At 40.3% G+C, this 21,213-nt stretch overlaps 1 protein-coding gene and 1 pseudogene across 4 annotated transcripts in view; one reads left to right on the top strand and one right to left on the bottom strand.

Annotated features, from left to right (window-relative positions):
• The first annotated feature begins 3,719 nt into the window (after positions 1 to 3,719).
• The window catches only part of CDK6 (cyclin dependent kinase 6), a 231,248-nt gene continuing 213,754 nt past the window's right edge, over positions 3,720 to 21,213 (top strand). Inside the window, exons 1-2 of one of the 4 annotated variants that reach the window (XM_004431342.3) lie at positions 3,720 to 3,882; positions 6,697 to 7,301. In XM_004431342.3, the coding sequence (XP_004431399.1) occupies positions 7,069 to 7,301 (233 nt within the window). In that variant the 5' untranslated portion in view covers positions 3,720 to 3,882; positions 6,697 to 7,068. Of the gene's footprint in view, positions 3,883 to 5,250; positions 5,374 to 6,434; positions 6,585 to 6,696; positions 7,302 to 21,213 lie in introns of those variants that run through there. The other 3 variants (XM_087420530.1, XM_004431343.3, XM_014788170.2) reach the window with 3 other exon arrangements.
• LOC147918179 (uncharacterized) lies at positions 5,167 to 6,452 on the bottom strand (annotated as a pseudogene).

Below are 21,213 nucleotides of genomic sequence, written 5' to 3'. Positions count from 1 at the left end.
CCATTGAGATGCAAGTATCATCTCAGAAAAGAAATGTTAGAAGTCAGTGAAAATTACAGGACACTATAAATGGAAAGGAAATGTAGGTGTTTCAATGTGATTATTGCCATCTTTTGTAAGTGTATTTCCATAGTTATTTTTCTGATTACTCAGAATTTTAATATAGATGATGAAAAGAACTTAAGAACACGTTTCAAACATGTCAAAACAATATGCCAGGAACATACAGGTATTCACACACACACACACACACACACAAAGGAAAAAGAAGATAGGAGTGTCTATCAAAAGGAAAAAAAATAGAAAAGATGATGACAATTATACAAATATGAACATAGTACTGACATGTTGCACAGGAATAATTATAGAGCAGTAGAACCCGTGAAAACGGAATGTTCCAAAATGTTCCAATGTCTGGTTTTTTCTCCTTAAATTTTAGAAGCTACTACCTGATATATTTTTTTCCCTCATGGCAAATATCAAAATCTTTCCAAGTTTCACCGCTCAAATGCAATGCACTAGATCACAAACAACAACACAAACACAACAACAAAAAGAGAAAAACCCAGGTCATTTCCAAAATGACAAGAAGTAATTTATTTAGAAGATTGAATTTTAAAAAATCATTTAAAGTTCAGAATTTTACAACTGAAAAAGTTGGTAGTACAATTGATTTTTCGTAGGATATTTAGCAAATTTTCAATATTATATTTTAAGGGAAAACCCAAGAAAACATCTTGGAAATGCCTGGGGAGAAAAATGCATTAAAATGCACTGCATTATATTATACTATTTCTGTTAAAATTATAGTTTTTCATAGTAAATTACTCAACAAAGATAACATTTACATACACATATAAATCAAGGTAAAGATGAGGGTAACTGTTTTCAAAATTATTAAACCAGAAAAGGTTTTTATCAAAACAATAAACAAGAGATCTTTAGAGACAAAAAGTATACATTTATATGGACCTCCAATTAAATTACTGTGTAGTAGATTATAGCAAAACTTTATTTCTGAGTTTCTGGAAAATGTATTCAAATAGCCAATATAAATCAGAAATGATTTAGAATTAGATGTACATTATATAACTACTAATTTTAAATAAATTACTCATGTTTTAAACAAAGTTATAAATTATAGACCAGAATTTTAAATTTTATTTTTATTTTAGTGAAAACAAAAATTTACAGATATTTGATATAAAATATTCACACAATACATCTCTTACGTGACACTAAGAAAACTTGCAGTATGAGCTACAACATCATATTTGGAGATAAATCCATGAGTTTTAATTTTTAAAAACCTGTAAGATGATTTGCAACTTTAGAACATCTGATATGTAGCATGAAAATACTGGTGCAAATCATTTTTCTTGAATGCTATGTATTCATTCATAGAAAACTCCTAAACAAAGGAGTCGGAATTTGGTTCACAGTTTATAAACTTTGCACAAATTTTGTTATGATAACCTGTTACCCATAGAGGAAGTTATCCATAAACAAAAACAATCTGGTATTTACTAATTTTACACGAGCCATTGTAAAACTTTCTAGTCTGAAGCTTTAGCCAACTGGGATTTATGTGAACCATAAACAGGGAGAGTGAACAATAATAAATTAACAATATTAGACAAAGCAGATGACATAAAAAGAGTTAACACTCAGTATTAACCTATATAATTAAATAAAGTTTCATTGTTTATTACATTGCCCAAGTGGTGTAGTAACCTAAATCATGGAATTTCTAATCCACCTATGGTTGTTGTCAAATTCAGTAATGAAAAATGCAACCCATGGTAGAAAAGACATTTTTCTGTTAATTTAAAAGATACTTACAGCTTACTATTTTTTAAACAAATTATTTACTCAAATAAATTCTTGCAATCACTTGCTGGTTCCTACGACTATTTATTGACAATTATTTCTAAATTACATAAATGTGTTAATTACCAGAAAGTAAATCTTGTTTCAAAAAGCATTGATAAGTGTGAGCAATTATCAAAATGCAGAAGTCCCTTTTGTCTCTGGTTTAAAGTCTAATTAGTGACTTGTAGTGATCCAAATATTTTATATAAATACAAATCTAACAATTTGCTTTCTTAAGTCTATAAAGTATACGAGATTATAGATATCTTTAAAAATACAAATTTTGTTCAGAAATTGGATTTTATTTTAGAAGATATGCTCCTGAACACAAAATATGTGTCATGAATTACCTTAAGCATAAAGAAACACAATTATTCACTTTTAGTATTTGAGAAAAAATTATTATAATGCCTTGCAAAATATTTGCTAATGGAAATGCAACAATTTTTATTTACCTAACCTGTTACTTCATACTGTAGTATAGAATCAATTTTATAAAGGCAAATTTTTGATCTATTGTGAAATTAGCAAGATGATTTAATTCAAAAAGTCAAAAGATTTATAGAGGTAATCTTTCCAGCTCAAATAGAATTTTGCTGGGTTTTAATTTTTCCACATAGCATTGACATAAACTTATTTTAGCTTTGCTTCAAGATGTTTAAAAGGGTTTTAAGTATTCTACAGATACAGATTTTGGAGAACACTGAATTCTTTCCAGAAAAACAGCTAGTTTTTGTTTTACTCCATTGTAGAAAGTCTTGAAGACTTTTTTCCTCCAAAATCTTATTTTCACCTGAAATAATTGTATTTAGGTTTTCTCAGCAGGTAAAATATACATTCTTACAAGGTTTCAAATTTCAGAATTCCAATAATGCATTTAAACTGAGCACCCACCGAATCACGTTCTCTCCTCTTTGTGTGTGTGTGTCTATTATCTTGCAGTTCTGTTATTTACACTGAATTTTAGTTTTCTTAGCTCCCCAGAAATACCTTAGTGAATCCTCAGCAGTTGCTAACCACTTAATAACTGTGAACCGGCCAGCCCCTTCAAGTAGATCGTTAACCACAGAGTGCCTGACAATTTCCAAATCATATCCTCTTTCCAAAAGGAAAAGATAGGGCTTTGTGAGGCCGAAAGGAAGCGAAGGAAAACAAAACAAATGTAGCTCATGCTGAAAGTGAAAAGTGCTTGGACAGATTAGTATTTTCTTTTCTGCAAGGCATCTTGCCAATTTTTTTTTTTTTTAATAGAGAAGAGTTATTTTTTGGTCTGATTTTTCAGTTTCTTGGAAAGTGTTGGTATTTACCATCCCCACCGGCCCCTCATAATTACGGTTGGTTGTTTTGTGTTTTTCCCATCCGTCCACATCACAGAATGCTGATACCCCCGCCTCACTCTGTCAAAACCCCAACTCCGGGCGACCCTGGGTTTGGAAACTCCACCGACTCCCGACGACACATCCCACTCTCTCTCTCACGCCTCTTATTTTAGTCGCAAGATCCCCCACTCCAGTTGCAGCGAAAGCCGGAAATTTTCATTTAACTCCCCTCTCCCCTCCTTCTCGCCCCCCACTCGGTGCCGAGAGCTGCGGAGCTGGGAGGTTCAGAGCCCAGCCGGGTCTCGGCCGCCTCCCCTCTCTCCGGAAGGTTTTAATTTGCACACTTGCTTGCCACTGCGCCGCGAGCCCCCAACACCGCCGCCGGTGGGTCTCGGGCAGCGTTGGCCTCTTGGGCCCCAGTCCCCGCTCCCGCCCCCGCTGCCTCCCCGGCGCGGGCCCTGAGCCCCGGCAGGAGCCCCGCGGCCCCCGTCCGCCCCCAGCGAGCGGCGCGGGCGGCGCCCTCCGCCGTCCCTCCGCCCTCCGCCGCTGTGCCCACCCCCTCGCGGGAAAGAGTGCCGGTAACTCCTTCCTCCGAGCCGGGTTACCTGCTCCGCGCCGCCGTGGACACGTGCGGTGGTCGGCCCGACACACGCAGCCCCTTGGGGAGGCCGGACGTGGCCGGGCCCGTCAGGTGAGGAGCTGTGTACTCGGGTGGGTGGGCTGCGGGGTGGGGGGTCCCCGGGGAAGATTTGGGGGCTTGGCCAGGGTCGGAAGCGAGAGTGTGGGTGGGGGTGACTGTGGGGGCGGGTTGTATGTCCTCGGAATCGGCTTTGGTTAACCCCTTATGAACTGACGCAGGGTAGTTACGGGGGCCAGTTTTGGGGAGCTAAAGGAGTCTCTCCTAATCTGGCGAGAGGAGGATATCCCACACTAGGGACACCCCCAACACTGAGATCCTGTGCCTGCTCCTGTATAGCCGTGCGCACAAACACCCCCACAAACACTCCTTATCCAGTTTCTTCAAACAATTTAAACTCCACTCGGACACTCACATAGTAATATGCGTTTAGGGTTTAAAATGCATTGCCTCTGGGGACTCCATGCGGAAGACTGTGTTTCCGTGCCCCATATTTATTTCCTCACGAAAGCTCCCTCTCCAGCTTGCTAGGTGTGGGCGTGGGCTCCACCTTCCCCACCACGAGATAAATGTTAACTCAGGCTTCCTGCTGGCAACCCCTGCGGGCGTGTTATGCACACTTAGAGGAGTGCACGCTGGCGGCTAGTGCCCAGGCTTGGAGTCCCCCAAGGATGCATATTTGCTTTAGTTTCCCAGTTTACTTTTATAGTTTAAAATATCGGAGTCGAAATGCACACCCCGCGGTGAGCAGCTCCGGACCCCGCAGCGCGCCCGTCAGTGTGCACGTGGGCGCATCTGCGTGTGCGCATAAGCGGGAGTCGTGGTCCTGGTGCGGCCTCTTGTCGCTGCGCTGGTGGCGACCCTTGCGGTGCTTGGCAGGCTTCGGGAGAGGCACATGAAGGATTTCATTGAGTGTGAAGACAGAGAGCAGAGACAGAAAGCAGAAGGAGGCGGCTGCAGCCTTTGTAGTCGCGGAGGAATGCGGAAATGTTGAAGCACTATGTCAAACTTTTTTGAAATGGGGTCAAGTCACATTCAGCCAGCGTGGGAAAGCAACAACAACAACAAAAAAAAGTGGAGGAGAGGGGGGGAAAAGGCACTGCTGCTCCCGTTTCTCTCCGCCGGAGCCGACCGTCGGGGGAGCAAGGGGGGAGAGCCAGGGCGGGCGGTGCGGGGCCCGGCGGGGGTAGCGGGCGCAGTTCCCCGCGGGGGTGGGACGTCCGCAACGCTGCCTTCGCTGCAGAGCCTCGGGCTGGACTGGGGCGGGGAGGAGGGGACGCGAGAGGGGCGGGCTGCGCAGGCGGCGGCGGCTTCTCCGCTACCTGTGTGGCCCTCGGCCTGGCTCAGACCCCCGTGCAGGCTCTGGGGGGCTCGCTCCTCGGCTCCCCCAGGATTCACTTTCACGTTTTAGGGAGACTTTTGAACGGAGTGAGTGTGAGGGGCTCTGTCCTCGCTGCAGTCCCCTCCGCCCGCACACCGTGGGGGTCGCGCCATTTGTTTCTTTAATTCCTGGCAGAAGGCGAGCGGGCAGCAGTTGCAGGGCAGGTAATTCCGAGGTGCCCTGGGAATTGGGGACACGCGGCCGGCGTGGCGAATGTCCCGCCGAGGCCGCGGCGGCTGTGGGTTGGAGGTTGCCTAGTTCCTGGATTGCAAATGAATGGGGAGGGAAAGTGTCCCCTCGGCCCCGCACTTTGTTGTGCGGAGGGCTCCGGGGGGCGACTAGCTGCAGACGAGACCAGGCCTTAAGCCGAAAGAGGAATGGAGCAGCCGCTTCTGCTGCCTACATCGGAGACGATCCTGGGAGTGGGGAAAGGTTCGCGAGTCCTGGCCCCAAGGGCTCAGCCTCTTCTCTCTCACCTCCGGAGGCTCAGCCTTTACTCCCCCCAGCCCCCATCCTTTTTAAGGGGGAGGCTGAGTTTTGCTCGGGTTGAAATCAGTTGAAAATGTCAGGACGAGTCACGGTTATGCTACCTTCCTCCTGAAGTTATTCTTTAAGGAGGCGACAAGCTAAAGTGTGGCGAACACCCCTTTCTCCCACCCTTAGGATCCCGTGGGCGACGCCCCCCGTCCAGGCCCCCATCACTCACCCTCCTCTGAGTAGCGGGAGCCCCAGCCCTCCCCGACCTGAAGAGTTTCCACCAGGGAGGTCCTCCGAGTCGGAGGAATTCCGTTTCCAACCCAGACTTCTTTACCCCCAAAAGACCACTTGTGTGTGCAAGTCGTTTTTAAATGTCTTCTCATAGAAAAACTGAAAGTAGAAAGAAAGGAAGCAATTTCCGAGCAGATGTCTGACCACCCCTTCTCGCACACTCCCAGCATCGGGTTACAGGGTCCTGGGAGCCCCCACCCACATTCTGCGGCCCCACACGGGTGGACCCACAGTCCCTCCACAGCAGCTTGTGCACAACGCCTGAACACCCCCATGGCACCCCAGGAGCCCCTCTCCCTGCACGTCCAGGCCCGGGGAGGCCGGGAGCGTAGCAGCGCAACACAATGATATAGGGATAAATATTAAGCAGTGACATTGACGTGCCCGGCGCCTCCCCTCCCCCGCGCTCCCGGCACACTCTGGGCTGCTCGGCACGCCCCCTCCCGTTCCAGTGCGTCCCGCGCCGCGCGCTCATCCCGGAGGGGCCCTTGCAACCTCTCCGCGCGAAGACCGCTCCAGCCCTGCAGGGAAAGAAAAGTAACTTCGCTTTTCTCGGAGGAACCAGGAAGGATTAAGCGGCCTAGGAGAGGGCAGGAGCGCGCGGAGGGTAGCGATGGGGGCTTCCTGAAGGAGGAGGAGGGGAGTCTGCGGGAACCCTGAGGAAGGCGCCTGGGATGTCTGATTGCACTTTCTTCTTGTCCTCCCGTCTCCTCTTTTAGGTGGAATGATTGTGGACTGAGACGCACTCGGGCAGAGACTATGTAATCGCCTTGGTGTCTGTGCAGAGGACTGCGCTTCGGGGAGGGAAGAGGAGGGATCGGCTCGCTCCTCGGCGACTCGGCAGGCGGAGTTTCGCAGCGGCACCAGGGTTGCGCCCGCCCGCGGGGAGGTCGCTCCATCCAGCCCCGGCGGCCGCGAGAGCCCGAGCGCCGGATCGCGGTAGTCGCAGGGGTGAGGGAGAGCGAGACCGAGCTCCGGGGCGCGAGGGAGCGGGCGGAGGAGTCCGAGAGGAGGCGAGCGGCGGCCGCGAGCGAGCCGAGCGAGCCCCCCGCCCGCCCCAGCGGCGCCGCGCCGGGCGGTGTCCGGGCGGCATGGAGAAGGACGGCCTGAGCCGCGCCGACCAGCAGTACGAGTGCGTGGCGGAGATCGGGGAGGGCGCCTATGGGAAGGTGTTCAAGGCCCGGGACCTGAAGAACGGAGGCCGTTTCGTGGCGCTGAAGCGCGTGCGGGTGCAGACGGGCGAGGAGGGCATGCCGCTCTCCACCATCCGCGAGGTGGCGGTGCTGAGGCACCTGGAGACCTTCGAGCACCCCAACGTGGTCAGGTGAGCGGGGCAGCGGCGCCCGCGCCGTCGGGGGCCGCGCGCCCGGGGAGGGCCGGGCGAGGGATCCTCGGGCCCAGGAAGGTGCCAGGCCGGAGGGCGGCTGGGGAGGCACGGCGCGACCCGTTGACCTTACGGAGTGAGAATACGTTTTGTCGACAGAGCCAGGAGCCAGAGCCGGTGACCTTGCCAGACAGCGAGCAAGTCAGACAAGTCAGAGAATGTGACCTGCGCAGGCTTCCTCACTGCTGTGCAAGTTCTAAGTGTTTTCTCCCTGCCGGCCCTGAAATGGGGTCCGGGAAGTTGGGTGCCTTTTAGGGACAGAACAAGCCAACCTGAGACACGCCCTGCCAGCCCCTCGCTTATTTTCCCTGGCCTTTGGGGAATTTTTGAGAGACTGAGTATAAGTGAGAGGTAGCAGGATGCGGTGATAATTAGTAGGAAGAGAACTTGACTGGTGGAGCCTAGTATAAATAACGTTAAAAAAATGCAGGAACGTAAGAATATTTTTGCCAATCACACCGACAGTTTCTCTTTATTAAAATTGCATAATGATAAGGATTCTTCATGGTCTAAGGACTTCAGTGCTGTTGCCCAGTTTCAAATAGTTTAAAAAATTTCTTCCAAAAATGTTGCCTGTTTGTCTGTATTACTTTATGTTCCTGGGCCAGCATAGTCCTTAGACTACGTTTCCAAAGGGTTAAACGTGAGTCCAAGATGTGGAATCTTTAGATTCTAAATGTTCTCCCATTGCTCTCCCTGGACGGCTTGTGAGTGGACAGGGAGACAGCAGTTCTTCAAGCTTCTCCTGTGGGTAACCAATAATAAACGAAAGTGTGTGTGTCTTAGGATAATGGTGTTTTCTTAGTGATCCTGGAATTTCCCCATTGTGTGGTTGACGTTGTGTGGTGTGTCATCCTTTTTTAAACAGAGATGCATAGTTTTAAGTGGAAGAGGAATGCACAGGAACTTCTACAAATCAGGGTGTGATTTTACCTTTGTCAACTCTTATGACAATGTGTTGGAAAAAGGAGATCTTGGAGTCGTCTTCTTGTCTTCTTATCCATCTAGGGATTCTGTTCAACAGATACGTACCTACTGTGTGCACTGTGGATGAAATTGTGTAAATAAGCACAGCTAAATATTTTTGTAAAAAGTCAAACAAGTTAACATTAGTCATCCAAGTGGAGAGACCCAAGACTGACCTTTGAAATATCAAACCCTCTGCAGACTCAGGGAGCACATGTCTACAGAATCTTCCTGGGAGGTTCTAACTTGTCTCTTCTTATCCCAAGCTGGGTGATTTGTGTGGTGCTTTGTTCCCAACATAGTTAGACTTGGGCTAGAAGGCAGCAAAGAATCATAAATACATAAATAAGGTAGTAAATGGCTGTAAAGATAGGACTCCATTATACCTCTGCTTTAGCCAGTAAAGCAGAGAGGGATAATGAGCCTGGGAGAACGAATGTTTTAAGAGGGTGGGATTATATATAAAAGCAATAGATTACCTTTTGTATGTGTTTTCTTTGTTGAAAAACAACAAAAACCCTTTTGAGGAGTCTTTGTGATATTGCAGGGAGAAAGAGAGGGTATATTTGGCCCCCGTAACTTAGTTATCTTCCTAGAGAAATGGCCTAGGCGCTTCCCAAAGGATGAATTCCACTGTTAGAATTTTAGGACCAAAGTTCTTGTTTAGTTTTGTCTGTTACTTATGGAGAGTGTCCAATTAAGGATGATTATCAGGTATATAAATAAAATAATGTTCTTCCAATGTAGAGATGTTAGAGGCACCCCTGTGTAACACTGTCCTTTACAAAGCATAATCTATTCTTGTAACAGAGGAAGATTGTTTTTGCCATTATGCTCGTAGATTTTGGCTAATCCATCTTCTTCTCTTGATTTATCTTCTTGAGCTTGGTGTGTCCTTAGAGATTTCTAACTGACCATGACTTGAATTCTGTACCGAGAAATTTCAGGAGACTATACTTATGAATTGAAGACAAAGGGATCATTTTCTAAAATTATTTTTCATGTGAAGCAGTGATGACACTTCACAACTCTTAAGAGTTGTGAGGAGAGACTGAGATAGTGTATATGAGAGCACTTCGTAAATTTAAAAATGCTTCAAATGTCCAAGTATTATTTGTATTCAGGCAGATTAGTGGGGCCCTTACCTTGGAGCAAGTTCCTAGTAAGGTATCAGTTCATCTGACCTTTTCTGTAGAACAAATCATACTCAAACCCAGACATTACAGGCTCTGGAACCAAGAAGCTACTTGAATTTAATGAGCCTGTGGTTTGTCAGAAAAGAACATCAGTTATAAGCCATGAAATTCAGTGACACTTAAGAAAATTATTGATGATGTCATCCTCACAAGTTACAGATCTCCATTCCATTTCCTTCCTATTTCTTCTCTTCCACCTCTGCCTTGGGGAAATCACTGGCCCCCATGACTTGGTTGGCTAGACTAGGAATTCCAGATTTTAGAGGTTGCTGATATTTGTTCAGGCAGGGTCAGGAAATCAAGGACAGGTGACAGTAATTCTTTTCCTTCCAAGAAAGAGTTGTCAAAGGTGGCCCCTCCAAACCTGTGATTTGTTGTTGCCCCATAGGATCAGTTTTACAGTCCTATGGTTGGTTCTTTAAATCTGTCTTAAAGAGGCAGATGCCTTTATAAGTGCCTCTAAGTCATAAGTAATTGATCATAATTATAGGCCCTTCCCACAGACAGTTAAGCCTCTAAGCTTGAAGAAGCATAATAAACATATTAGTTTTTTCAAAAGTTTAAGTTTTAATTTTGATGGATTTGCCAGAAAAGCTGACTTGTTATTGCTGGCACTGCCACTGCTTGTATGCACAGGGATAATGACTTGAAATTCTTGCTTACCTGAGCTTGATGTATCCCAGGCCCGGGCTTGATCAGCCAGTCAGTATCTGGGATGTAAGTTTACTCTTATTTTACAGTTGGTAATCCCAAATCCTGGAGCCTTTGCCAGATTCAGACTTCAGTATGAACCTGTATTGGAACTTCTGCACTCCACAAATGAATCCTGTTTTATATTCTACACTAAATATATATAGGTAGATAAAATAATGACGTGTTTATCATCAATCTGTTCATTCACCAAATATTTATTGAGGGCTTACTATGTGCCTGACAATGCTAAAAGCTGAGGATACAGCAGTGAACAAGTCAGGAAACGTCTCTACACTTCTAGAACTTAACTTGTCATGGGATGAGCAGTTGTTTTTTCTCTTTAAAAATTCACTTGTCTTTGTTTCTGTTGGCTTGTTTTGCTATATTTAACCTAACCAGTTTTATAGAGCAACTAGTACTTGTGATAATTTGCTTACAAGGAATTTGCTGATTGAGTAGGTAAGATGACCAAAATACTAATCAGAATCAAATGCTTTTTGAAGATTAAATTTCACCTCATACAAATAGATCTATATAAGAAGACATTGACATGTAACTAATATATATAAACGTTAGAGCTCCATTTATTCAACAAGGATTTGGGAAGGACTTACTGTTTGAAAACCATAGGGCTGGGTACTGGAAAAGATACTTGGGTAAATCATACCTGGCTACTCCCCTCAAGTCCTTTCCCCTGTGTTTGAAGGAATAAGATGATCACCATTACCCTGATACGTGATAGTATTGTGTCATTACAAAGATACTGCGAAGTGCTGCCAGTGTTGTCCCCAGGGATTAAATTTATTAGTGTAGCAGTAAAAGTAATTCAAATTAAAGTACTAGTTCTGGAAACTAAAACTTATGGCATTTCAGTGAATAAACTTGTGACATTTAAATATGTTAAATTATTATTAGCATATTTAATCACTTTAAAAAAAACACAACAAAAATCCATGGAGTTCAATGATAATTATTGAAGGAGAGTTCAATGATTATTATTCAGTGATTATTATTCAAGGAGAGTTTTCCAATTTTCTCTTTTTAAAGATCTCAGTAATATATATTATAAAGGGAGAATAAAAATCTGATTTTCTCTAGAAAAACCTAATCATTAACAGGGGAGAAGAAGCATGGCATATTATTTGATGCAGCATAAAGCCGAGTCCTCAGGTGGCTTAGTTCATGGGACTCCTTCTGAATAAAAGTGTTATTTTGTGGGTGAATAGTACGTTTATTAGGGCTTGTTTCAGTGAAAGCAGGAGTTTAATTCTCTTTTTAAGTTTCAGTATGTTTGGTCTTTCATTCTTTAAGAGTTCCTTGAAGAATTTCCAGTTTATCAAGGTTATTTAGTAAATAAATGTTTTCACAATGATGTTCTGCCCATTCCCTATTCCTGCAGAAGAATTTGGAAATGCTGAGTTGTTGACATTGCACTTGTACCCTTTTTACACAACTGTTATCAACATGGAATTATTAAAATTTCTCTATCAAGGAGAAAATGGCTTATAAGAGGGAAACTTGTATAAACTTGAATATCTTTTGGTGTATTTTCCTATGTTTAAGACCTGAGTAAATGAATATCCATGAAAACAGACTCCATGTTAAAAGGAAAAGTTATGATTTTTAGAAAAATATATATATCTCACTATTAATGCTGCCATAGAAATCTTTTTTAAGAATGAAACATCCAGTACTGACACTCTGTCGTTGTAAACTCATGGATAGTAGGATTGGAAGACACTTTGGAAGTCTTTCAGCCGTTTTATGTTATAGATAAGGAAACTAAAGCCCAGAGGTCAAGCGACTTGTCTGTCATGCCATTTAAAAATTGTTGGCTTGTTCTAAAATCTGAGTAGTAATTTAAAAAAATTCTTCTTGTTTGATGGAAGAACTTAAGTGAGTACATTTCTAGTTTGGAAAAAATGAACTATATGTAGACAAAGATGATGGTTTGCCAGGAATAAAAAGGACATGTGAATTCTAGAAATTCTTGAATTCTGCAGTATGCCCTACTGAAGTATATCTGAAAAAAGTATGATGATTATCCATTAAATTCTGCATTTAAAGAATTTTGGTAATAACTATGATCATTTAAATAGCCATAGTTAAATAATAATACAGGTAAATAGCATAGTTAAATAATTAAGTAATAATATTGAATTTATTTTAGACAGAGAACAATAGGAAAAATCTAAATACTTGGTACCTGTCTGATGAATGAACTATTACATAATGTGGCTGTGGCATCTGCTACCCATTTAATGAGATAAACACGATAATACTTGAAAATTAGGCAGCATAACAATCTCCAGACACATAAGCAAATATGAGTTACCCATGCTTCTTGAAGAACTAATCACACTATTGCTATTTCCCATGAGGTTCAAAGAGCTGCTCTGTTTTCATAGGAAGGAAACTAATTGGGGCATCCCGGTGTGGTAGACATAGCAGAGATGAAATCTGGGTGCAGGAGGATTGGTAAAAGGAGAAAGTAGTGTGTGTAATTTTGGGCTTTGTCCAAGGGCCAGGAGGCAGCCCTAAAAATGGGCAGTGGTGGTTGGTAATAAGCTGCCTACATAAAGGTCACCCTTTGAGTGATGCTCTGTAGACGCTAAGACTGCTACTGCAGGCAGGTCAGCGTTCAGAGGGAGGAGTTTTATAAGAGCCACTGGGCAGTTGTTTTGAATATCACCAGTTTGCTGCCGTACTTGATTTTGTTTTACCAGCTACACGTGTAGCTGCTCTCCACTGAGAGGTGAAGTAAAGGTACCTTAAGGCATGTGGCAGGAATCTGTGTGAGACTGTAGTAGTAGCATGGAAGTCCATTTGGGATAGGATAATTATTAAACATGTAGTAATTTAGCTAAATTTGGGCAACTACTGGCTTTGTCATTCAAGTAGCCATTTTAATTTTTGATTCCTATTATCTGGCCTTCCTAAAAGATTTTAGTTTAGTAGAGTTTGAATCACAGTATAAGAATTTTTGAATTGGAAGGGGTCTTAGATTTAACCTAGTCCAACCCCCTTTGGTCTGTGTAGTAATTATTTTGTAAACATGTAAAAGAATTGTCTTATTTTAGTCAACTATTTTATTCCACAGTTATATGCATTGTAGATACAAATTGAGGACAGCTAAGGTTCAAACACAGATTAATATCCAATCTTAGCAGGACAGGATGACTATTGTCATGGCGTATCAGAAACCACTCCCTCGGAATGTAAAAGTATATTCAGTTTAATGATTTTTGTGTTTGCTGACTTGGGGACAAGGATTATATCTTTCATATCCATAAATAACAGTGTCCATGAGTATTAGTTGCCCGGTATATGTTTCCTGAATGAGTGATGTAGAATAAATTAAATTATAAACCCCTCAGCTGAGAACTTTTCATCCTTTTAGAGTTGCATACAGCATTAGCAAGTGTCTCAGGCTAAACACTGGGAGATTATTGGGTATCAGCTGTAATGCTCTGCACACCAAGACTATTTAGTAAGAGCCTTCAAATACTTAGTGATATTTTAAACTTTTCCTATGACTGTCCATTTTTTGTCTTCGATACTAGCTTCAGCTTTGATAGGATTTAGTCGTGTTCTTTGTGTGCATTTGCTACGTGTATCCTACAGGCGAACAACTACTCCGTTTCCTCTGAATATGCTCCTTGCCGTCTGCCTCTGTGACTTTAATTGGGCTGATCTCAAAATGTGCACTTGGTGCCCCTCCCTATATCACTGTTTCTACCTATTGAAACGCTACCTATCCTTCAGAGCCAAGCTCTAATGCCACCTTTTTTATGTGATGTCTCCTTAGATACCTCCATTTGGACAAAATTTCTGCTTCCTTTGAACCCTGACAACTTTGGACCTCTTTTAATGGCACTTGGTATATATCTGCCCCTTTATATTATTATGTCTATTATATAAGATATAATATTAATCTTCCCCTCAACCACCCTCTTCTGATCCTCTGCCCTTCCACACCCCAGTTGTAAGCTCCTTGAGGCAGGGAGTGTCTTGTGGTCATATCTATTTACATTCTGCATCCAATGGAAATAAAATGAATAAATGAATGAAATAATGGAAAGGAGGTTCGGTTATTAAGGAGGAGACCATATGAATTATTTCTGTCAGATGAATGTTAATACTAAGAAGTGTCAAATAAAGAGGGAGAACGGATCTGTATATTGGATTATACTTATTTGGTTTCCTGGGAATAATAAAAAATACGCAAAAGAGAAAGTTTCATATTTTACTCCAATCTGTATAGTTTATGTTAAATTCAGTTTTAAAATTTAAATAATTCCCATAGTTAACTGAGTGTCTTGGACTTAATTTATATACTGTAAAGAAGACATTAACATTAGGAAATGTGCACACATTCGGTAAAAGTTGAAAATGATTTGGACATTTTTAATGTAAGAATGTAAGGTATTCTAAATACATTTTAATCAATTGCTTGAATACTTTTGTTTTTTTCCCACTAATTTTGATATCGTTGGCTTTCTACTCTGGAAAAACTTTTAGAAGGAGCAGAATTAAGTAAAACCTTCATAATAATTTCTAAAAGGATATCAAGATTCTGAATTACATTAAAATTTTGTCTTCTACTCCTCTTCATAATTTATGTACAGAGAATTTGAATTCCATCTTGACAAACTGGTAAGTTTAGTTAAGAAGTATTCTTCCAGCCTAGTTTGAACTAATTCCAGTTCCTCAAGACACATGTGGTTGGGTGGGGGTTGGGGGTGGGGCGTCTATGCATGTGTGCACAAGTGTGCACTCAGAACAGTTGATTGCAAGGTCCATGAAAGAAGACTGTTTTCTTGTTCCTTGCTATATCCCAAGCATTTAGCATGGTGGCTGGCATCTTGTAGTCCAGAATAAATATTTGTGAATGAATGAATGAATGAGTATGCGCCATCTAGGAATTGATTTTTTTTAGTCAGAATTGGGTAATAAGGTCTGAAAGCATATGTGAGATCTATAGCGTTCAACAAGTATTTATCGATTATCTACCATATTCAACATTTTGTTAAACATGATTGACGGTGATCACAGAAAGTACCTACGTCTTGAAATGTTTACCACAAAAATGGTATTAGGTCTGGAATTTGTTTCAAAATGGAGTTTAGATGAAACAAGCTGATCCTTATTGAAGCTATGAAAGTTTGTTATACTGTTCTATCTTCATTTGTATATGTTTGAAAATTTCCATAATAATAAGTTTAAAAAATGTTCCTAATCATGGAACTTTTTTCATACTTTGAGTCTATCCTGACTCCTCCACCTGTTAGCTGAGTGACCTAGAGTTCCTTAATGTCTCTTGACTGAGGTTTCCCCACAATAAAATAGGAATTATCACTAGTCTTTTGACTTTAGGGAGTTACTATGATCAAATGAAATTACGTATATGAAGATAAATATTATACAAATATAAGGTATTATTCACAAAACAAATTGCTGCCCTCAAGTAGTTTATAATTTTGTGGAGGAAACTGACATGTATAAGATATCTGTATTACTGATTGGTAGTACTTTCATTTTTTCCCACTGCAGTGTGAGAGTATGAATGGAGGTAGGTATTTTCGAAAAGATGGATATTGGATTTATAGTAATTATAGTAAAATATAATCTTTAATCTGGGATTAGTAATTGGTGGTGTGTTTCCCCAATGCTGTATCGTGTTCGTTAATGGATTTATTGTGGGAGGATCCAAGGCCACAATGCTGCTGAGAACACACTATCAAAACTGATAGGAGCTTGATGATTTCTTTTGTATTTCACTATTCAAATTAACTCAAAGAGGAGTTGAATTCTTTGCTTGTTCTTTCTCCCTCTTTTTTTAATTTCAAAATCTCAAACAGAATTATTCCTTCCCCACATTGGAATTTCTGCTTGTTTATTTTCTGAGGCTCTTCTTATGGCATGACTGCCTTATGACATATGAAATTTTGTTCCATGTACTCTGTATTTAAGTGATTAACTGCTTCTGTCCACAGAAAGGAAACAGTTCTCTTTCAGGGGCACTAATCTCTGGTGAAATACCTTTTTTTCTGTGCTTCCTTTTATTGCTAAGTAATCTCATAATTTCTGTATTAGGTATATCCTAATGTTTAGTATAAAACATTTGCTTTTCCTAAAATGCTTTAATTTTGGAAGGTATAAAGTATAAAGTTGGGAACATTAACACTTACCCCTATTCAGCAATAGAACAAGAAAAACAAAAGACATCTTTGCATTTGAAGGGCGAACTTTTAAACTTTACGTTATTGGCTCTGACCAATACATTTTAAAACTTTTTAGTGGAAACCAAGAAACTGAGTGGTTTCAAGTTGGGAGTTTTAGATGATGTCGTCTACATTCCAACCATGTAGAATCATTTAAAGAAGTTATTAAATAGCCTTGGGTAAAAATGGAATGTTTTCTTGTTGAGCCATGAGAAGCCAAAAGACAGCTTTAGGGGTTGGGCTAGAAGGGACCCCCAGTGCTAATCATGAATGAAGTGTATTTAAATCATGGAAGTCCCCTTAAAGAACTGGGAAATCATCCCTTCTTTGAAATAACACCCTTTTTACATTAAGACACAAAAGAAAATTTGTGACATCCTGCTAGTCATTACAAATTATTTTAAGCCCATGGGATTTAATCAGTGGTAATTTAGCTAACTACTAGTACATTAGACTAGAATTTGGGGTCAATGATGCAAGTTGGGTTCTCAACCAAAACTGTTAATTTTGCAAAGAGAAAGGATCTGTTTCAGAGGCATGGCTTACTACCCCTTAAATGTTGGCTGACTCATAGTGATGGGATTGATCTCAATGAGAACTGTATAAGAGCAAGTTGACTCAGTGGTACCAATTCCTAATCCTAGAAAAACAAGACTTTGGAGATGAGTCAAGAGTAGCATCTTTATGAAAAATGGTATAGTTTTTTTTTTTTCTGCTCTTAGGTGATAAAATTAAGAAGTGAATCCACCATTAGGCAAATAGAGAATGGTCTAGAGATGTATCTTGTGATCTGAAAGGACTGCATGTTCATTAAAAGGAAGGGAGAAGGTGACAGAAGATGAGCTAAGTCAGGGTAGAGGTGAGAGATCCCATGTGGTGAAAATATAATATTGTGACAGATACTGGGATAATTTATGTCAGTCTGAAGTTTCTTAGTCTTCAAAATCGGAAATCCGGTGATCTGAAAGTAGATGAAAATTCTGGCGTGTTTAGAAAGCCCTCACCCAGTGCTTGTTCAATAAGTAAACTCAGAGTATCATTCTTTTAATTCCATAATAATAAAATGGCATCGTTTTCTGGTTGTTTTTTCTTGGGGACCTTATTTTAACCATCTTTATTTTGTCCCTTGTGCCTAGCACTCAGATATTTGTGAGGTAATGCATGAATTAATATAGAATGTATGCTTCCCATTAGAACATAGACTTCATGAGGGCAGGAATTTTTGTCTGTTTTGTTCACTGCTTTATTTGCAGTATTTAAAGTGCCTGGCACATAGTTCAGTGAATATCTGTTGAGTGACTGAGTGAATGAATAAACTGTGACTAAAGATCACTTTTTTTACAGTAATTTTATTGACAGTAAAAATATAAATTAACACCAAAATTTAGCAGATATGTTATTTTTCTATTCACTCATTAGTATTGTATTTAAAACTCTTCAAGATTATATAGTCTCTAATAATTATAATAGTAAATTGGATTCTGAGTTAGGAATTAGGAGTTTTTTAATAATTTAATGATTTAACAAATAGATTGGACACTAAGACATATCCCTTCTAAGGAAATTCTTCCACTAATGTTTTCATTAAATTATGAAAATAATTTTTTTTCACCACCAAAAGTCTAGTTGCCCTCTGTCACTGTACACATGTGCCCTTTAACCCCTTTTGCCCTCCCGCCACCCCCTTCCCCTCTGGTAACCATCAGTCTATTCTCTGTGTTTATGTGTGAGTTTGTTGTTGTTGTTGCTTTATCTTTCACATATGAGTGAAGTCATAAGGTAGTTATCTTTCTCTGTCTGATTTATTTCGCTTAGCGTAATGCCCTCAAGGTCCATCCATGTTGTCGCAAATGGCAAGATTTCATCTTTTTTTATGGCTGAGTAGTGTTCCATTATATATATATACACTGCATCTTCTTTATCTATTCATTTGTTGATAGGCACTTAGATTATTTCCAAGTCTTGGCTATTGTGAATAATGCTGCAGTGAACATAGGGGTGCATATATCTTTTCGAATTAGTGTTTTTGTGTTCTTTGGGTAAATACCCAGAAGTGGAATAGTTGGATCTTATGGTAGTTCTATTCTTAATTTTTTGAGGAATCTCATACTGTTTTCCACAGTGGCTGCACCAGGTTGCATTCCCACCAGCAGTGTACAAGGGTTCTCTTTTCTCCACATCCTCTCCAACACTTGTTATTTCTTGTCTTTTTAATAATGGCCATTCTGAAGGGTGTGAGTGATATCTCATTGTGGTTTTGGTTTGCATTTCCCTAATAATTAGTAATGTTGAACATCTTGTCGTGTGCTTGTTGGCCATCTATGTATCTTCTTTGGAAAAGTGTCTGTTCATATGCTCTGCCCGTTTTTTAATTGGGTTGTTTGGTTTTTTGTTGTTGAGTTGTATGAGTTCTTTATATATTTTGGATATTAACCCCTTAGTGGATATATGATTTGCAAATATCTTCTCCCAGTTGATAGGTTGTCTTTTCATTTTGTTGGTGGTTTCTTTTGCCATGCAGAAGCTTTTTAGTTTGATGTAGTCCCATTTGTTTATTTTTTTCTTTCGTTTCTGTTGCATGAGAGACATAAGATACTGCCGGGACTGATGTCAAAGAGCTTACTGCCTATGTTTTCTTGTAAGACTTCCATGGTTTCAGGTCTTACATTCAAGTCTCTAATCCATTTTGAGTTAATTTTTGTGTATGGTGTAAGATAGTGATCTACTTTCATTCTTTTGCGTGTGTCTGTCCAGTTTTCCTAACACCATTTACTGAAGAGACTTTCCTTTCTCCATTGTATGTTCTTGGTTCCCTTGTCAAAATTAGCTGTCCATAGATGTGTGAGATTATTTCTGGGCTCTCAGTTCTGTTCTATTGATCTGTGTGTCTGTTTTTCTGCCATTACCATGGTGTTTTGATTACTACAGCTTTGTAGTATGCTTTGAAACCAGAGAGTGTGATGCTTCCAGCTTTGTTCTTTTTTCTCAGGATTGTTTTGGCTATTCAGGGTTTTTTTGTTATTCCATATAAATTTTAGGATTCTTTGTTCTGTTTACGTGAAAAATGTTGTTGAGACTTTAATAGGGGTTGCATTAAATCTGTAGACGGCTTTAGATAATATGGACATTTTAACTATAGTAATTCTTCCAATTCATGAGCATGGAATATCTTTCCATTTCTTTATGTCATCTTTGATTTCTTTCAACAGTGTTTTATAGTTTTCAGTGTACAGGTCTTTCACCTCCTTGGTTAAATTTATTACTAGGTATTTTATTCTTTTGTTGCAATTGTAAATGGCTTGTATTCTTGACTTCATAAAATGAGTTAGGAAGCGTCCCATCCTTTTCAGTTTTTTGGACAAGTTTGAGAAGGATATGTATTAAATTTTCTTTGAATGTTTGGCAGAATTCACAGGGGAAGCCATCTGGTCCTGGAGTTTTCTTTCTTGGGAGGTTTTTGGTTACTCTTTTGATCTCCTTATTAGTGATCGTTCTATTCAGATTCTCTATTTCTTCTTGATTCAGTTTTGGGAGGTTGTATAATTCTAAGATTTTATCCATTTATTCGTTATCCAATTTGTTGGCGTATAGCTTTTCATAGTATTCTCCTATAATCCTTTGTTTTTCTGTAGTATCTGTTGTAATTTCTCCTCTTTTGTTTCCGATTTTATTTATTTGAGCCTTCTCTCTTTTTTTCTTAGCGAGTCTAGCTAAAGGTTTGTCAATTTTGTTATCTTTTCAAAGAACCAGCTGTTAGTTTTATTGTTCTTTTCTAGTGTCTTTTTAGTCTCTATTTCATTTATTTCCACTCTGATTTTTATTATTTCCTTCCTTCTACTGATTTGGGGCTTCAATTGTTCTCTTTTTCTAGATCCTTTAGGTGTAATGTTAGATTGTTTGAGATTGTTCTTGTTTCTTGAGGTATGTGTGTATTGCTATAAACTTCCCTCTTGGTACCGCTTTTGTGGTACCAAGATTTTGGTATGTCGTATTTTCATTTTCGTTTCATTTGGTATGTCTTACCGCTTTTGCAGTACCATAGATTTTGGTATGTCTTATTTTCATTTCATTTGTCTCCAGATATTTTTTGATTTCTCCCTTGATTTCTTCATTGACTCAATAGTTGTTAAGTAGCATTTTGTTTAATCTCCACATATGTGACTTTACAGTTTTCTTCTGGTAGTTGATTTCTAGTTTCATACCATTGTGGTCAGAAAAGATGCTTGATATTATTTCAGTCTTCTTAAATTTATTGAGAGTTGTTTTGTGGCCTAAGATGTAATCAGTCCTGTAGAGGGTTCCATGTGCATTAGAAAAAAATGTATATTCTGCAGTTTTTGAATGGAATGTTCTGCATATATCTATTAAGTCCATCTGGTCTAATGTATTGTTTAAGGCCACTGTTTCCTTATTGATCTTCTGTCTGGATGATCTGTCATTGATGTAAATGGGGTGTTCAAGTCCCCTACTATTATTGTGTTACTGTCAATTTATCCTTTTATGTCTGTTAATATTTGCTTTATGTATGTAGATGCTCCTTTGTTGAACACATAGATATTTACAAGTGTTATATCCTCTTGTTGGATTGTTCCCTTTATCATTATGTAATGCCCTTCTTTGTCTGTTGTTACAGTTTTTGTTTTATTTATTTATTTATTTAATTTTATTTATTTATTTTTTCCCCCAAAGCCCCAGTAGATAGTTGTATGTCATAGCTGCACATCCTTCTAGTTGCTGTATGTGGGACGCAACCTCAGCATGGCCGGAGAAGCA

This window comes from Ceratotherium simum, chromosome 1 (genome assembly GCF_057802395.1).
Source record: "Ceratotherium simum simum isolate JZ-2026a chromosome 1, ASM5780239v1, whole genome shotgun sequence".
Lineage (NCBI taxonomy): Eukaryota > Metazoa > Chordata > Mammalia > Perissodactyla > Rhinocerotidae > Ceratotherium > Ceratotherium simum.
The sequence above is the reverse complement of the archived record's forward strand: the minus strand, read 5'-3'. Positions and strand labels throughout refer to the sequence as shown.